The sequence below is a fragment of the Momordica charantia genome, assembly GCF_013281855.1.
Source record: "Momordica charantia cultivar OHB3-1 chromosome 11 unlocalized genomic scaffold, Mcharantia_2.0 BLBB01000011.1, whole genome shotgun sequence".
NCBI lineage: Eukaryota > Viridiplantae > Streptophyta > Magnoliopsida > Cucurbitales > Cucurbitaceae > Momordica > Momordica charantia.
The window spans coordinates 8862163-8880240 of record NW_028275159.1 but is presented as its reverse complement, the minus strand read 5'-3'; the positions used below and the strand labels follow the sequence as shown (position 1 = coordinate 8880240).

The window sequence follows — 18078 nt, the reverse complement described above, 5'->3', positions numbered from 1 at the left end:
TTGAAAATTTTCAGCCAAAGAGAAAGAAAAGCCTTCATTCTTTCCCAAATTTGAAGGAAAGAAGGGAAAAGGGAGAGAGATGATAAAAGAGGGGTATAATTGTCAATTTAATTTTAATTTTAATTCAAGGGCGGTATGACCAAGCTGATCTTTGAAAAGGGGGAAGCTGATCTTTGAAAAGGGGGCAGGGTCTTCAGTTTAATTATCTTCGTTCATTTTGTCCATGTACTCTAAAAAAACTTTAAAACTACGTCTCTAATTTTAAAATTAAAATTCTAATAACCAACATGAAGGTCTCTAATTTTAAAATTAAAATTCTAATAACCAACATGAAGATAGCGTAATGGTAATTGACAAGTTTCACTTACTTTGAAGTTGGTGGTTTGATCTCTTATATCCTCGAATTGTTGTACTAAAAAAATATTAAAATTTTAATATATCTCTTAACTTTGTCTAAAAAACTATTTTGATGTTCACCATTAAATTTTTATTAAATCATAAAATAAATCTCAACTTATTTCAATACTTAACATTTGATCTACGGTAGATGGTTTCACATACTTATTCAGGACTCTTCATCATATAAATCAATAAAATGACCAAATTTTTTGTTAAACAATTTACAAATGAAATTTAAACCTAATATTACCTCTTTTAAAACCAACAAGAATAAAATTGAGAGAGAGGAACAGCAGAGGAACCCCAAAAGGATACATTTCCACCATTGTCCATTGCACATGTTGAGTAGTAGTTCAAAGGAAAAGAGAGAGGTACATTTGAAAGCAAAATCCCCTTGAAAAGGCACAGCACAGCCCCTCAGACAAACAGACTTGAAATCACAATCCAATTATTGAACTCTTAACATACGCCTACAAAAGCTACATTCCTGCCTCTCACTCACATCTCTCTCCTTGGAAGTCTCTGCCTCTCTTCACCATCCAACAACCAAAACTCAGCTTTGTTCCTCTGGCCATTTCTACTTGGCCTTTCCATCTTGGCACCTGCTTCTTCCCTCCTTTATTTTCGCCATTCAAATATCTAATTGAAAGCTTAAACTCACCTAATACATCTACTAATTTCCTCAAAATATCACCTACCCACGTTCTATAAATAGAGATACAGATGTTCGAACATTCCTCAACGAGCTATCTAACAGGTACCGTTGGCGAAGAGCGGAGTAGAGTGGAGTGGAGTGGATTTTTCTTTTCTTTTCTTTTTTTCTTCTTTTTTTTTGGTTTTTTTTTCTTTTCCTGACAATGGGTAGTGAGAACTGTAATGCCAGAGCAATGAACTCCTCCATTGCCTTGCTGCAGGAGAGATTTAGACAATTGCAGAAAGCTAAGGAGTTGAGAGAGCAGAAAGAGTTTCGAAGGATGTCGTCTGAGGCGATACAGGCCAATACAGGCGTTTGCTCCGAGCAAACTGGCTTGTTTTTCCATTCTGAACTAGTTCTTCCACCTAGGCCACCATTCCAAGGCTCTTCGTACCATCAGCCAATCTTGGAAAGCAGAAAATCTCATCTTCAAGTCACAGATAATATTGACATGGGGTCAAGAGATACAGTCATGCACAGAACAAACTGTGTTGATGATTCAAATATTGACACCTCTCTTCATCTGTGAAATATTTATAACGTTAGTTTATTGTTTGTTGGTGCTTGTCTTGCATTTTCAATGTAATCCTTCACCTTCTATATGGTGTTGTAAGAATGAGGGAACAAAAATGAGTTATGCTCACTAATTTCTATCACTACTATTATGATCATCATTTTGATGCTCACTAGAGAGGCTGTCATCAAGTCTCTCTGATGATAATAAATTATCATTTTCTACACTACCAGACTCCCCATTACTGCTCCATTTCTTCTTCACGACTTTTGGGACAAGATGAGCCACTTCACCGTTATCATCATTCACCCGTTCAAACCGAACAGCACTAACCTTTCTAGCATTTCCTGCTAATATCTGCACAAAGGTCCAACATATCAACCCCATTACTCTGAAACTAAAGAAACTGAACAAGACATAGCGTGAAATTGCTGAAAAAGATGCGAGTATTGTGGTGAAGATACAAGGTAACTTTCAAGGTGTCGGAAAAAATGAAGAACTGAGACATAAATCATATTACTATGGAGTTTTTCTTTTCTTAAAAAGAAACAAAACTTCTCATTGAAGAGAAAAGGAAGTACAAGGAACAGTCAGAATAGATTCCAGCCGAGTATTCTATCTTAAGTACTGATATTCAATTGAAACAAAACAACTGATACTCGGCTTAATAGTTAATACTAAAATCCAAACCTGAAAGTTAAGGAATTGTATCACTAACACTAGGGGCAGTTAGCCTCAGTTCAAGAAAAAGGGACCTAAACGAGACATGTAAGACAGCCTGGAAAGACTTAATTTACAGAGTAATGTACTTGCGTGATGCATTCTTGTGCATATTATTAAATAAGAGATTCATAATCTATATAAACTACATATAAATACCACTGACCAAAGGCAATGACGTAAATGATATTATACGCAGATCAATTATGAACTAGTGGCAGATAAAAAAATCACACCAAAGAAAATGAAAGGTTGATCGATTATCCCATGCTTTTTGGTACTTGTCCAACAAATTATACCGAATGAAATTGTAGTCAATACAGAGATGAAATTATACCTCAATATTAAAGACCAAGTGTCTTTCCTTCTGAATCTTGTTTTCAGCATTGGACTCTTCTTCTTCTTCATCTTCCTTTTCAAGGACCACTTTAACAGTTTCACCAGTCCTTGGGATATATCCAAAAGCCTCGCAAACAAAACCCGACACTGTCTCATATTGATGACCCTAAAGTGGCAAGAAGTAATAGGTAAGAAATTAGTAGGTATGCTCAAGCGGTTGTTCCATGAGATTAGTTGGAGTGTGTGCAAGCCAACTTGGACGCTCACAAATGATAAAAAAAAATAATAATAATAAAATAGTAGTTAGCATTCAAAATACAATTTCAAGATTATAGATACGTAGGTACGTATGTAGGTATATGCTATATATAAATTTAGAAGTAAAAATGTGAGTTAATGGTTATATGACTATTCTGGTTTTTGCTCTTTGGTTAAGTAACAAAAATTTCAATAAACCGAGGATAAATATATACAACTGAATGTCACTACAATTCAAGACAACAAATTAAAACCCATGTAATCAATGAAGTTGATAGAAACCAAATAGCTAAAATAGATTGAAAGATAAAAAAGGATAAAAGCATTGCAATAATCCCAAGTCATTCCCAGGTACTTGGACCCTCCCCTATTGAAATCACTCAAGCTTAAACCACACTATCACTATGAATATTGGCTGTATTCATCCTTTTCCCCACGCTCTATTTTATTTTAACAACTTCCCTATCCTTAGAACTCAAGGATACAGTTGTACAACTTATAGAACAGATTCTGTTCAAGTAAGGTCATTTATAACAACTTTCCTATCTAATTACTAACATACCCTTACTATTCTTTTCCCCTAAATCTATTCTTTGACAGTTTCCTTCCGGTGTTCTAGGGATCGAAGCATCTCTATAGACTATTCGGTTTCAAGGAAATTAAGACTCTTAAAAATAAAATCACTAGATTGGTTAAAAAATATGGAATATTTCAAAGAGTCATGCTTTACATCAGCCAGAACCTTTCTCTAACTATTTTTATGGGGGAGGGGTGGGGTCATTTTTGTAAACTGCTTAGAGCAATATTTTTGTTTTTGTTTGCTGTATGATGCTCAAGGGGGGATGCAGGAATACTTTTTTTTTAGGGAACAAAACAGCTTAATGGCCTGAGGGGGGTCCCTAAGCCTAAAAAAGAGAAGGGAACAAAAAAGGCCTTCAATCTAGGTTGATGAGGAGAGAGAAGGCATTACAAAAAGAACTAGAGAAGGGTCTCCAATGTATGAATTTGTTTTGAATCTTGATGATGTTTTATTTTCTTTATTACTTTTTTACTGTAACTTTTCAAATATCAATAAAAAGTTTTGTTTTTGTTTCAAATATATATTTGTACAGGCTCCTGCGTGTCTAGACAAAAAATAAACTTGTATAGCTAGTTCAAAAAGAAATCTTCTCGAGTTTTGAATGGAGTTAGAGAAAGATGAGAGGATTCCTAGAATTTCGAATTTCTCCAACCCCCTTTTCTGAATTCCAATTTCCAAAGTTTTGAAGGTGGAGAAGTTGTGCTTGTTTCCTTACAAGTTACAAATCATCCTCTTTACGCCTCATGCAATCTACACCCTCCCTTCCAAAAAAGTGTTGTGCAATAATACTTGGAATGACAAGATCCTATGGAAACCTAGACTTTTATTTGGCTCATTTACTCAACACTTCTAACAGGATCCAGAAAAGAAAATCAAACAAGTGTATGTCTTAACCCTTATTGGTATTATCTTTGCAGCAATATGTCAAATTCTAGAGCATTTGTTTGTTTCTTTTTCCTTAAGTCAGTTTTCAGCATAGCTTCACCTTTCTTTCAATCTTTTGTGGCAGCCTCCTTCAGTTCATGTGAACTCCTCTTCCTGCTTACTCGTGGACACCCTTTAGGAGTAGTTATAGGCTCTGGCCTTTTTTTTTTTTTATTTTAGAATACTCATAATGATGGCCACTTTCTAGAAAAGTGAAGAGAAATCAAACAATTTTTAGGATGGAAATAGAGACCTCGAGAAAATTTGGAACAACATTCAGTTGAATGTGTCCTCATGGGACAAAAACTCTACTGAATTTGCCGCAAGTATCCTATTTTCTGGCCTCCATCAACGGGAGGAATTCTATTAGGCCTTCAATCATGAAAGTATAGTTTACGAGAGGCAAAACGGGAAATTAGGTATCCAACGGTTAGATTTTATGCTTGGTATAGTTGGGGAGAGTATGTGAGCAAGGTAGCTAGTTATCATTTTGGTAAGGTCCTAAAGCTTGAGAAAGTCACCAGCCCTCTCGATTGGCTGGGTTGCTTGCGACCATAGCGTATAGGGTGTTCTTCACCCAATTTTGATATTTCCATACATAAATAATGCTCTAGACACCTATCACATTCTTCATAATCTCTACGGTGCCTAGTCCCCCTTTTCCACATGTATGAATTTTTTTTTAAGACATGATTACTTACCAAAAAACTGAAAGAATTTAAAATACGAACGTGAGTGCATGTGTACAGATGACCGACTGTGAACAGTTTTGAGAAATGCTCTTGCTATGTAGCTCAAGGTGGCTAGACATGTAGAAAAGTAAACAAGTTTACTTTAGCCTTTTTGCTAACGTTCTCAACGTTCTCATTTCTTGTTCTTCATTTTCAATTTTCATAAGAAATCTAAGCATTTGACAACTATTTATGTTTCTCGTTTCTCACTTTTTTAGAAACATTCTCAATATTGTATAGAAATTTCAGAAACTAACAAAAACAAAAAAACAAGTTTCTTGTTTCTGGTTCCCGTTTCCAATTTGTTCCAAAATAAATAAATAACTTATTTCATCATTTTTGAATCCATGGATGTTGGGGTCATGCACTTATATTTTTCTTTAATAAAAAAGAAAAAATAGAAATAAGAAACAGGAACGTTACCAAACGGGCCCTTCAGGTAACTGATTCGATTGGACAGCAGCAGTAACAAAGTCCCAGAACAGAACAGAACAGGACCCACCATCAAAATTTCAATGGAAACATTAGTATCTTACAGGCTAAAAAAGGTATAATACCTCTGGCATTTTGATATTAAGATCTTCGGAGAGCTGATCGATTGCAGTATTCGCATCCACATCGTATATTCCATCTGCTCGCATCACAATATAGCCAGTTTTCTTCTGGATCTCCTCCTTTAGGTTTTTTTTTTTTTTTATAATACAAAAAAATCAATAAAAAATAAATTTAGCATGAGTGCATGACAAGCAATATGCCAGTGGTTGTACTTTTAGTTTAGATAAGAACATAAGAAAAATGACAATGGAATTTACCTTTGAATCATTTTCATCAAAGATTTCACCTACAATTTCCTCAACCACATCTTCCAGGGTTACTATCTGAGCCATCAGAAAATTAAAGAGATAAATGAGATCTTCACTAAAAAGAAAGGATCATATGAGTTAATATTTTGAGTACCCAAACTTATCATGCAACTCTTAACTACCGTATCCTTTTTCCTTTGTAAAGTTACCAAAAAAAACAGTATAAAGAAATTCACATACCAGCAAAATACACTGCAATAAGGTTCCTATATAAGAGAAAATTTAAGATAAAATATAAAAGGTCGTGTAATTGATTTTAGGTTAAAATACTATTTTGATCTCAATATTTTCAGCTTTGGTTCATTTTGGTCCTTGTACTATTGTAATATTCATTTTGGTCCCTATACTTTTAAAAAGTGACCATTTTGGTCTCTATTTTCAAAATTTTAATACCAATTCTATATATAACGGAAATCCTTTAATATAAAGTCAGGGTTATATTTCAACAAATATATTTAGTGCAGTGTTGTGTTGAAATTATGATAGAACAAATGAGATTAAATATGGTGCTGCTAGAAAACTTTGAGATACAAAAATCAGAGCATTATTCACACTAATAGCTAAAAAGGAAGACCTCAAAGCACCAGAAAGGGAAGCAGAAACCAAAATTTCTACCCAAAAATTCTGAAGCCTGACAGAATACTTTCTTAACAAGACCGATCACAAACCTATAGCACCACTACCACAAAGATCTAAATCTTCGTTAGAAGGGAAAAGATAGAAACTGCAAACCTCATTCCAAATACAGAAACCTCACAAAAAAATTAGAGGAACAAAACTGAAACCCCAAACCCAGATTGTTGTCTTCCAAATTTTTGAACCCATAATTCACTACCTGTACAAAGAAATACCATGAATCCCTCCAACTCCCTTAGGAAAGAATAGCCTTAGAAAGCACCCCCCCCCCCCCCCCCCCACCTTTTTTTTATTTTTTTTACTTAAATCTTTCTTCCCAGAAATACAAATATCTCACTCTTATCAAAGCTCGTATCTGAACCCAAATTATAAACTCTGCAATCAGTGCTGTCATTGGCAATGTCTAATTGTTTTTAACTTGGTAGTTCATAAAACCCAAACTCCTTGTATATCCATCAATTTAGATGATAAAGAAAAGATAAAAGCCTGAACATAAACCTAACAAATCATCTAGAAAGCTGTCCGTGTTGGACAGGGACATGCTTCAAACACATGTCTGACACGCAAAAATAGCGTGTCTGGTTTTTTTTTTTTTTTAAGTTTTGGACATGCGGTGGACACATGGGGAACACGCGGTGGACACGTCCACTTAAAATAAACTTTTTTTTTTAGTTCAAAAGAAACCTAAGGCTAAAATCAAATGAAAAACAAAAGCCTAGTCCATTAAGCACTTAAAAATCCACTAAGAATAAAAAATAAATAAAAAGTTATAATTTCCAAAAAAAAACTCAAACAGTAACGAAGGAGAGCTTTTCCTCTCTCCTTGCCCGATTGTTCTCTGTCTCTCTCTACCTGTGCTTTGCCTCCTCCACCTCCAGTTGCCCTCCCCTCCACCTCTGTCAACTAAACTACCGACTGCCTCTGACCAACTATGTCGCTGCCACTGCAACTAACTAGGTTTGAGTTTTTTATTTAGAAGTATTACTGCATCAATATATACACATATTATCTTTCAAAAATTTTAAAAATCGTGTCCCAGACGTGTTCATGTCCTAAATTTTTTAAAATTGGCGTGTCACTGTCCGTGCCCGTGCTTCTTAGCAAATAATCATAGGTGACAAGTACATAAGTTAGAAGATCCAAGCTGCAGATCCACGTTTCCTTGTGTTGACTTTTACCTTACTAGCTGCTCTCCCTAGCAATAAAATTTTAATTGTGAGAACAAATTTTATGCAGTGAATAAGACTCCTGGCTACCTAAAGATAAAGCTCCTAGATGAAGATATCTGAATTAAAATGAAAAGTACAGTTTCTTAAACTTCAGGATCAAATCTTGGTTCCAAATAGCATTAATCATTACATAAGATAAAAATCAAAACACGGTGAGTTTACATACTCCAACAGTGCCGCCGTATTCATTAAGAACAACAGCCATATGAACTTTCCGGATACGAAACTCTCGGAGAAGATTCCAGACTGACATTGAATCTGGAAAACCCAAAAAGCAACTTTGACATGAAACAGTAGTGATAAACGGGGAGACTCAAAATGACAACAGGAAAATGAAATGAAAAAGATTTATGTAATACAATCCCAACTTGTGGTTAAACTCAAGTATAATTTGCATGTATGTGTTTGGACTGAAAATTTAACCTATCGCACAAAGTTAACCAATTTGAATGAAATTAATTAGTAGATTGAGTAAGAGGGTTTTTGGGTGCCAGCATTGAGCCTGGAATGAGAAGCAGGGGAATCAGAAATCTGAGAACCAATGCAAAAATAGGTTCCATAATTATGTAGTGTAATGCGAAAGATGTATTTATTATTGGAAAGGCTTGTAGAATTTATAGCCTGCAAGTAAGCTATAAACACCAATATCGACTGTATATTTATATCAGCTTATCAATTTCTACTAAAAACAGTACATTTGAGTTAAGAATTACCAGGCACAAAGTAAGCAGGTTTATGAGCCATATCCCCAATAGTAGTGCTCTCTAGTACTTCACCCTTCAAAACCAAAAGAGTTTATAAATCTGCACTGTGAGATTTTGATTACAATTAACAACATGCAATTTTAACTATGATAAATTGGGGGAGCGGAAGAAGCTACTCAACCTTTTGGACAAAATCTAGCAGATCCATTGCATATGCAATCCCAACAATATTATCTACACGCTGCTCAAAAACAGGCACCCTAGAAAGATAATCACATAGTTATAAATAGAATGGCTAAAAGATGTTTTGCTTGATTGGAGCATTTTTTTCTTAGTTTGGCACCTTTTTGTCCGGCCGATTTTCTTTTGTTACCCTTGGTATTCTTTCATTTTTATCATGAAAGTTTGGCTTTTCATCAAAAAAATTTCAAATAAAGGAAATTAAGGTTTACAACCACTTTGAGAGACATAAGAGACCAAATAAAGATTAGGTTTTTTTTTTCCTTTTGCCTTTTTCCCGTTACTTTGAAATCTATAATCCAGTACAAGTAAAAATTTAAAAATATGTACGTATTCAAACCACAATTTTCAGGGACGACCATCATTGATTCAACCCCAAAAAATCTTATGTACCTTGAGTACTGATGAGTCACCCACAAATTGTGGAAGTCAACCAGTGTAGCACTGCCATCTATTGCAACCACATCAATAAGAGGTGTCATTACCTCTCTCACATGTGTATCTTTTATCTCAAGAACATTCTCAATCATATCCTGTAGTCATAATCATATCCTGTAGTCAACCATCATGCCAAACATTTTACACAGATAACCCAAAAATTAAGTATAACTTGACGGCATATCCAGACAATAGATAAGTCATAAGGCACAATGAATGTTCACATTCCGCCAATAACAATGAAATTGTCTAACTAAAATGCCAGTTCCTGACGTCTGATTGCTCTTATGTGTCCATAAGACTTTATAGTTCACGAAGACTAAGTGATAATGCAACCTCTCCTCATTGTTTCTCTCTTGCATAACTTTTCTTTCTTACTTTGCGTGCTTCTTTCAAAAGATTGGGGGGGGATCAATTCAATTTAGTGTGAGATACAATAATAAAGTCTTTGATCTCTCTTAAAATAGTTTGTTTTATGTCACCAAAAGGAGAAAGAAAGAGTTAATATTGCAGTGCAGTATACTATTTTTTCTTTTAATAAGTATTGCAGTATACTATCACAAAGACCATCTAGATGTAGAGCTTCAGACATGCTGTGAACAAGAAACGGCATCCATGATGTAATTCAAGATTCAAGCTCAAGAGTTTTACTAATATAAGAATGTCCTAGAAAGCCTATCCATTACCTGCTCTTCCTCCTCTATGGCCCCACTCAGTTCTGCCCCTCGCAACATCAATTTTAACTCCTCCTCAGTTACAAATGGCTCACTAACACATAAAGACAGGTGAGATAATAAATAAGAAATAAAGAGTTTCATAAACCTTCACGCAACCACAGCTTTAGAATCGAACAGTGCACAGAAGTTTCCAAGTAATTGAAACATGGATATTACAAAACTAACCTTCTCCCTTTCATACCCAGCATTTTAAGCATCCCCATTGATAAATAGGTGACAATTCTTCCAACTGGGTATAGTATCACAGAAAGCCATGCCACTGGCCTGACCTACAGGTAACAAAATTAATGCAGTCATAAGAAAAAAAATAAGTTGAAATTTGTAAGTATCAATAAGCATTGAAACAAGAAAACCACAAATAGAGGGTTTAGTGATGCAATAAGCATATGTAACGTACCACAACTCTAGCAACCTCCGTAGCATTATGCACGGCAATACTTTTTGGTGTGAGTTCAGTGAGAAGCAAAATGGCAACCTAACAACATTAAGAAGGTAAAATTGGTGCCTAGTTCCCACAAACTTTAGCAACGAACAAAGTTTTCAATTATCTAACATGTAGGTTGAGAGCAACAACAATATAGTTGGGAAAGGAAGAGATATAGGGGCTATATGTTTTTTTTAAATTAGAAACAGAGAACAGTTGTATTCCAAAAGAATAAAAGACAACCTAACGGCCAGAGGTGGAGATCCCCAAAAAAAACTACATCAAAGCATTTCAATCATACAAAATCATAAGGTGGAGGCTGTAATTACAAAAGAATTTCTTATGGTTTGAACACCACCAAGAAAAACTATGTTGTACTGTTTCAAAAAAAATCCATTGTAGAACAAGAGTCTTCAAAAAACTCTTTTCTTTCTTTCCATAAAGGGCAAAGGAGAGCTAGTAGTACAATTCCACAACACCATTGCTTTATTTTTTAACCTCACACCCACCAAGGAGCTATATCTATTATGATTCATATACCTGAACTTGTTATGAGAAAAAGTCAAGAGTAAAATAAAGAGCTCTTAAATCTCCACAGTGCAGTCAATTTATTGATTGGGGAGATAGGAAGAGATACAGATATCGATCTCACTAGTCACTCCTTGATGATAACTTGATAAGTAAGAGATCCGTAGCCACAATAGATTTGTTCCATAAAAAATGCTTGATTAGGATAGTTTCTATATTAAGAGGACACCCATAACACAAAACGAAAAAGAAATATAAGGCACAGTTGTAAATATCTAAACATAATGCCCTTCATCCAAATGGTATCTCAAATTATTAAAAAAAATATATATTTCCTGCCTAGTCAATAGCAAATGATGTATTACCAGAAACAAAGGGCTACACTTACAAGAACCAATAGTGAAAACTACTCAGACACATAAATCAGGAAATAGTGTGAACAGTTTTATTTTTTTCACTCTTTTTCTCTTTTCAGGGCCCCGGGGATCACATTGCAAAACATGCACACATCATGCTTTAAATTAGTGTAAATAACATAATTAAATTCTTTTCTGAAAAGGAAATTCCCTTTTATTGATGAAGTGAAAAGTTGCACACAAAGTACCAACAGGAGGTTACAACAATAATTCCAATTGGAACTAGTTATACGAGTATAATTACCGAAACAGTAGTGACAGGGAACGCCATGAAAATAAAACCTAGCCATCTCAAAGACTTCATCTCCCACTCAGATACCTTCTCATTAAAAATCCGGTAATCGTAATTCCTCTCCAACAAAATTCCCCTAGGCATAGCCTTTATTTCATTGATCTATAGTATTTTTATCTTTCCCCTAAGCCTTTGACCACATAATAGTTGTTTAATGCTGTCTTCATTTGCTTAGGTATCAAAGACCCACACAAATCCAACATCTCCAACTAAGGGGGCTGAAAGAACTATTCACTTCTTCCTCTTCCCTTCTACATAACAGGCATCAATTTGAACGAAGACTCATGTTTGGGTGTCTCCTTTGAATTCTTTCAGTCATGTTTAAGCCTTCTAGACCCTACGTCTACAAGAAAATTTTAAGGGGCTATTTGGCAGCTTATTCTGCTTAAAAAATGGTTTTAAGAATTTTGATTAGGTGGCTCATAATGTCAATCATTTTTCATAACAATTTGTGATATCAAACAAAAGCGTCTTTAGTTATTGTCATGAATAGGTCACTCGTAATAACAAACAAAGACACAAACAAAGGAAACCACTCTCAAAAAATAAATTATCAAACACATTTTTGCTGATCTTTTTTTCTATAAAAATAGAAAATATTTTTTTCTTTTTTAAAAATAAAATAAAAACATTAAAGGAACAACTTCCTAATAATCCTTAACTTCTGATCCTTTACCCAGTTAAATTGCCGAAAACTTTTTTTCTTTACACCTTCTAGTATTTGTCAGTTGAAAGAACGTTAACTTTACCAAGAACATACACAAGGAATGTAAGCACCACAATTTTCAATCTTCCTTTGTGTTAATACACACCCTATTAAGGAGTTGAAAAAGTTGTTGAAATTCCCTTGTTCTATCTGAACACAACATGATACATACATTTTCACAATATTCAAGTACAGAGATACATACATAAATACATACATGCATGTAAGTAGATAGGTATTTTCCATAATTTGTATTTCTGAATTGTTTGAGATAGGACATTCATACATACAGTCATCACTCCAGTTGCTGCACTAACACCAGCTTCCCCAAAAATTGCAGTTGCAGCTTCTGTGACTAATGCAGTTGCCCCAATATTTACCACACTAAGTACATCAGCAGAATCTAAAATGAGAAAAAACAAGCTGATAAAAATTGTTGAATTAGTTGTGACAGAGATTAAAAGAGTAATACGTTGTGCCAATAAGTATGGTTGTGAGAAATCTTGTAACATCAGTACGAAGCATTTTGAAGACACCATCTTCAGGTTCCTTTTCGGCCAATTCACGTACCTGATATAGTATTGTTTTACCCAAAAAAAAACAAAAAAGGAGAGAGAGAGAGCCATTAACTTTAGATTTGTTAAAGCAAATATAATTACAAAAAAAAATACCCATCAATATTAAATATTCGTTAAAATGATAAACCATATATCGAGAGACAAAGAGAAAAGGTTAACAAATACAATGAGGTAGAAGAAATAATTGCTTTCTTTTAGGAATAAAAAGCATTCATTATAAGAATAAAGTACAAAACCAAAAAAATTATAAGACACTCCTCCAAATACAAAGAGAGGAATATTACAAAAGGCTCAACAATTAGTATTGATGGAAAAGGGGAAATAATTGCAATAAGCGAAGAACTTCACTTAAAAACTAGGACACCATGTCTCTAGGTTTCCATTTACATCTCTACTATCTCTACAAAAATACTATATTTCTCAAGCCACCAGTCACCAAAAATACTATATTTCTCAAGCCACCAGTCACCTCTTCAGTCATTTTCATTTCTTTCACATCCATATGGAATGATTTTCACCTCTTTAATCCGGGTAAACAGGAGATTTGTTTGTATATGGCCAAAAAGCAACAGAAAGAATACAACCCATTCTGTCCCACCAAACATCATTAAGTACATACTCCTAGACATGCCTTGTTTTCCTCACATCATCTTCTTTATTACATAGTATGTCCATTTGTCACCTTTGACCATACCCATCAAACCACTTCTATAAGTCTAAACCTTTTGAGCAATTGATAAATTTTCCAATGTAAGACATGTTTCTACCGCAAAATGAAATTTTAAAGGCACGAACTCATGAAATCTTGCAACCCTCATAAAATGATTCTTGTACAGTTCTCCACTACCATCAAATCGCCAACAATAACACAGGTTGAACTACGCTCCTCATATATTTCTTGATTATTATCAACATTTTTTGCGGCAGAATATTCTTGGAGGCAACATTAAAGGGGTGCACTGGACATGGAATCTGCACAACTGTTTTATTTTATATTTAATAATTTACTCCACAACCTATAAAACAAGGAGTATTGTCAACTTGGATCACATTTTGGCACACAACCTCATTAATGACTTTCTACATGAAGTTTTTAATGGAACATTTATTATCAATCAACTGCTTTAAGAATCAATAGTTCATCCACCTCCTTGGCCACCATAAATGTTTATCAAAAACTCCTCACGTCACACCAGGGCAGAAGAAAATTGTGTCGTCTACAAATCTTAAGCAATAAGGTCAACATTGTCCCTCCCAATCCTAAACCCTTCAATGAGCTCCCCTTCCCTACCTCTGGGTTTAATCCAACCAAGACCATCCACCTCTAAAATAAAAATAATAAAAAAATGAGAAAGAGGAACCCATGTCTAATACTCATGGATGCAAATTTTTATCCATGAGTCTCCATAATTAGAATAGTGAAGTTAGTCAATTTACAACAATTTCCCCTCCAGTATTCTCCATTTTGATTTGAGACCATTTTCCATAGAATGAAATCCAAAATTTTTCACTCCACATTGTTGTAAGCTTCACAAAAATTCCGTTAAATAAAAATAGATGGCCTCTTCTTCATCTAGATTAGCAACGTCAACTTGTTTCACATAGGAAAGTTATGTACCATCCTTTTTCTTTAATAATATCCCCGAGCGTTCGGAACAACTTGCTCATACCTTAACTAATCTCATGAGACAACCGTCTGACCCTACTACATTTGGTTGCCAAGGAAATACATAAGATACTTAATCCTAGGTAGGTAACTACCATAGTTTGAATTCATACCCTCTGAGCCTTTTATTTTTTTCATTGGCCCATAATGACCACTAGGCCAACCCATAGTGATTTTTCCATCTTTTAACAATACTAGTGAATGATTTGCAAATGTAGCACGAAGGCACTCAGTGTTGTTCTGGAATTGAGTTTAAACAATATTCTATGTTTTCTTAAAACAAAAACAAAACTGATGAAAAAATGTGTTCCTTGGAAAGAAATTTCATGGGAGGGATGTGGTGCCAACAGAATGAGAACAGGGAGACTTGAGAACGAGAAGTTGACATGCATAATCAAAGATGTAATGAATCCAAATGCATTATAAATTTGAGTTGAGGGCTGCTTTCGAAGTGGTTTCAGAACATTAATATTAAAGCCTTTTTGAACTCTGGATTGCAACTCGCATTTGAAGAGCTCCACAAACGTCTATATATATACATAAGTTTAGGTTGTTTCATGCTGTTAAGCGAGAAGCAACAGGTGAATGCCACTGATGAACAAAAGAAGCAATTTCATCTGTAAATCAAATGACTCGGTCTCAAAGCACGTGTGTTCTTCTAAGATCTAAAAATAATAACAAATGAGCAGCATTAAGTTACCTTCCAAGGCCAAAGAGTGGTTATTGAAGTCTCAGCCATAGAAAAAAACGCTGAGAGTCCCAAAAGCACAGCCAAAATCAAACCCTGCTCCTTGAAAATTTTGAGGACCATCAACGCCTTTGGCCACGCATTTCTAAACGATAATATGCCCTGCCCAACAATTCCCTTGCCCGCATTAACCACACTCTCCATTGCCAAAACATTTTTACATCCAACAACCAGCACACCGTAGACAATTGCAGTCAAAACAATCCCACGGCTAGCTATTGCTCTAACAAAATCACGATTCGGCTCCGGAACACTTGGGCAGTTCGAGCTCTCACCAACCCCACGTCCCAAACGAGCTCCATTTGCAAACATATCAGTTTCTTCATAAATCGTACACAAAATGCTCCCAGAACTACGAAATTGAACGCAATTCGACGAATAAAGACCAGGGTACCGATTGTTACTCCGAAAAATCCTCACTGGTACTGCCTTATATCGATAGCAATGCAGAATAGAAAACGGTTTCGCGCCGATAATGAAGGCGGGCGGACTCAGGGTCGAAGACTGGAGCGCCATGGACTAACTTTCCAGGACCCCGAACCCAAAACCCAAAACCCAAAACCCAATGCAGAAATGCAAATGAAACCGAAACAGAAGTGAAGAACCACCTTATAGACGCATTCTGGAACACATTGATCAATTGAAATGTAACGTAAAATGATATTTGGCCGCACCCTTCTTCTTCTTCTTCTCCTTCTTCTGCCTGGACAGAGAACTGAAAAGGGAGAAGATATGGGAAGCTAAAGGGAAGTAGAATTGATCCTAGGCTGAAGCATAACTGAAATTGGAATTGATGGGCTCACAGGGATGAACAGAAAGTAGCTTTCTTCACAAACATGTCAATGGGGGCAAAGATAAATTGGAGAATATGTTTGATGCCCTGAAGAAGATGGGACCTCACCACATTGTTTTGTTGTGCAGTTCTGGCTGGGCCTTCTGTTTTCTTAGTTTTGGAAAAATTGCACTCTTTGTATTTGATTCGAATATTATCAATATGTTTCATAGAGACTAATAGAGCAGGCTCACATTTATTACAAGAAAAAAGAAGTCACTACTGTATATATCATAATTGTTTATAATTTTTTTTAGTACAACATCTTGGAGAGAAGATTCGAACTCACTCGTTTTGACCAAACTGTTTCTAACTTAAGAAACAAACAGTTAAAATTGATTCGAACTCACAATCTCTTTGTTTGAGGTATATGCTCGCTTTGACCAAAATGTTTCTAACTTAAGAAACAGACAGTTAAAATTGAGATAAAAGAAAATCAGTATAATACTCATTTTAAAGTTTAAATTGCAAATTGAGCGATTCGACTTTGATGCTAGCGTCTATTTAGTCCATAAATATTATAATTATATCTATAACCCCATTGTAATAAGTATTTTTTTTTTGTTACATTAAATCGTTATTTAGATATTGACAGGATTTGTTGATTAGATTGATTAACGACGATGTAACGAAATGTTCCGCTCTAATACCATTTGTAATGCCCATATTCAAGATTCGGAATCTGGATTCGGCACCTAATTGTCCTAACATTTTCCTGCATCCCTACGATTTGGATGCACCACCATCTTTATTTGAGCTATTTAGAAGAGTAAAAACTGTGTATACAAACCAACACGACCCAATATTGCTCAAAACCAAACATGATTAACTTTGAAATTCTTATGATTGAACGATGAAAAATGGAAGTACATTTTGTTGGTATAGGCAGTGACTATCAATTCTTTTAATCATCTCTTAATCATGCCTCTATGATCTTATGATATCTCTCATTCACGTGGTATTGGTTCATTCACGTACCCATTCATCTTTACTCGGGCGTCATAGATGACCTAACATGACTTGGTAACAAAGAACAGGAGAGAGTAAATTGCACTAAATAAAAATCTCGTGAGTCAAATAAGATAGTTTAAAATGTATTGTGCTCATTTGCTGTATCGAGTTTTTTTATTGTCTTGTCTTTAATATTTTTAATTAGGTCATATCAAATTATCACCTGTGTCATATTATGCTAATATAAGCTTAACTCAATGATTAAGACATTATGCTCCTCTTTAAATTAAGGGTTCAAACTTCACCCCTACATTTATCGTATTGAAACAACACATCATAGGAGTGATTTCTAAGTCATATTTTAGTAATGAATGAGTTGATATTTATGTGCCATCTAGCATATGAGTATCGTGTTCACATGTAAATATGTTAATAAAATAGTAATTTAATGGTATATAAATTTTTTGTCAGCAAACTTTAACGATTTTTTAAAAGTCTATTTAGCTAGAGGAAAATAGACAAGTTTGAGGTAGGGATGTTAGCCACAGAAATACTTGACCTCGCATTCCAACTATGAAGTTACTCATTCAGCTTATGCAAGAGATTTGATCTAGGATGTGTAATGGCGAGGATGACAACAAAATATGACTTGAAACAATAGTGTTGGACGAAAGAAGTTACTAAAGTTGTAAATAATACTAGTTGAAAATCTGGGACGAACACGATGTTCCTGATCATTGGGGAGTAAAACTCTTATTCTCAATTATAATAATTATTATTATTCTTTTTAATGGAAATATTTATTTGAGAATTTTTAATCTATCATAGATAAAATTGAAAATTAAGAATGTTAAAAGACAGAGGACAACAAAATTAAGAATTAACAAACTTGATGTATTTTTTAGCCTTTTTTTCTCTTCTTCTTCTTCCT

General features: G+C 34.8%; 1 protein-coding gene across 2 annotated transcripts; it reads right to left on the bottom strand.

Annotated features, from left to right (window-relative positions):
• Window positions 1-691: 691 nt before the first annotated feature.
• LOC111010379 (DUF21 domain-containing protein At1g55930, chloroplastic) lies at window positions 692-16308 on the bottom strand. 2 transcript variants are annotated; one of them, XM_088120288.1, is made up of 15 exons: window positions 15317-16308; window positions 12845-12942; window positions 12663-12756; window positions 10404-10481; window positions 10172-10275; window positions 9956-10037; window positions 9225-9364; window positions 8773-8851; window positions 8601-8664; window positions 8054-8145; window positions 5972-6037; window positions 5717-5833; window positions 5583-5602; window positions 2665-2832; window positions 1823-1964 (listed from the first exon to the last, which is right to left on the bottom strand). In XM_088120288.1, the coding sequence occupies exons 1-15, from the start codon at window positions 15878-15880 to the stop codon at window positions 1958-1960; spliced, it is 1773 nt and encodes a 590-aa protein (XP_087976414.1). In that variant the 5' UTR covers window positions 15881-16308; the 3' UTR covers window positions 1823-1957. The 2 variants fall into 2 exon arrangements, with proteins under 2 accessions (XP_022139452.1, XP_087976414.1); XM_022283760.2 differs by lacking the exon at window positions 5583-5602 and having other exon boundaries at window positions 692-1964; window positions 15317-16304.
• Between the last annotated feature and the right edge of the window lie 1770 nt (window positions 16309-18078).

Coding starts and splice junctions, on each gene's coding strand:
- LOC111010379 (XM_022283760.2), bottom strand. CDS start 15,880: ATGGCGCTCCAGTCTTCGACCCTGAGTCCGCCCGCCTTCATTATCGGC. Junction 10,482..12,662: donor CAGCAACTGGAGTGATGACT/GTATGTATGAAT, acceptor TAATGTTGTTAG/GTTGCCATTTTGCTTCTCAC. Junction 9,365..9,955: donor CCATAGAGGAGGAAGAGCAG/GTAATGGATAGG, acceptor TTATGACTACAG/GATATGATTGAGAATGTTCT.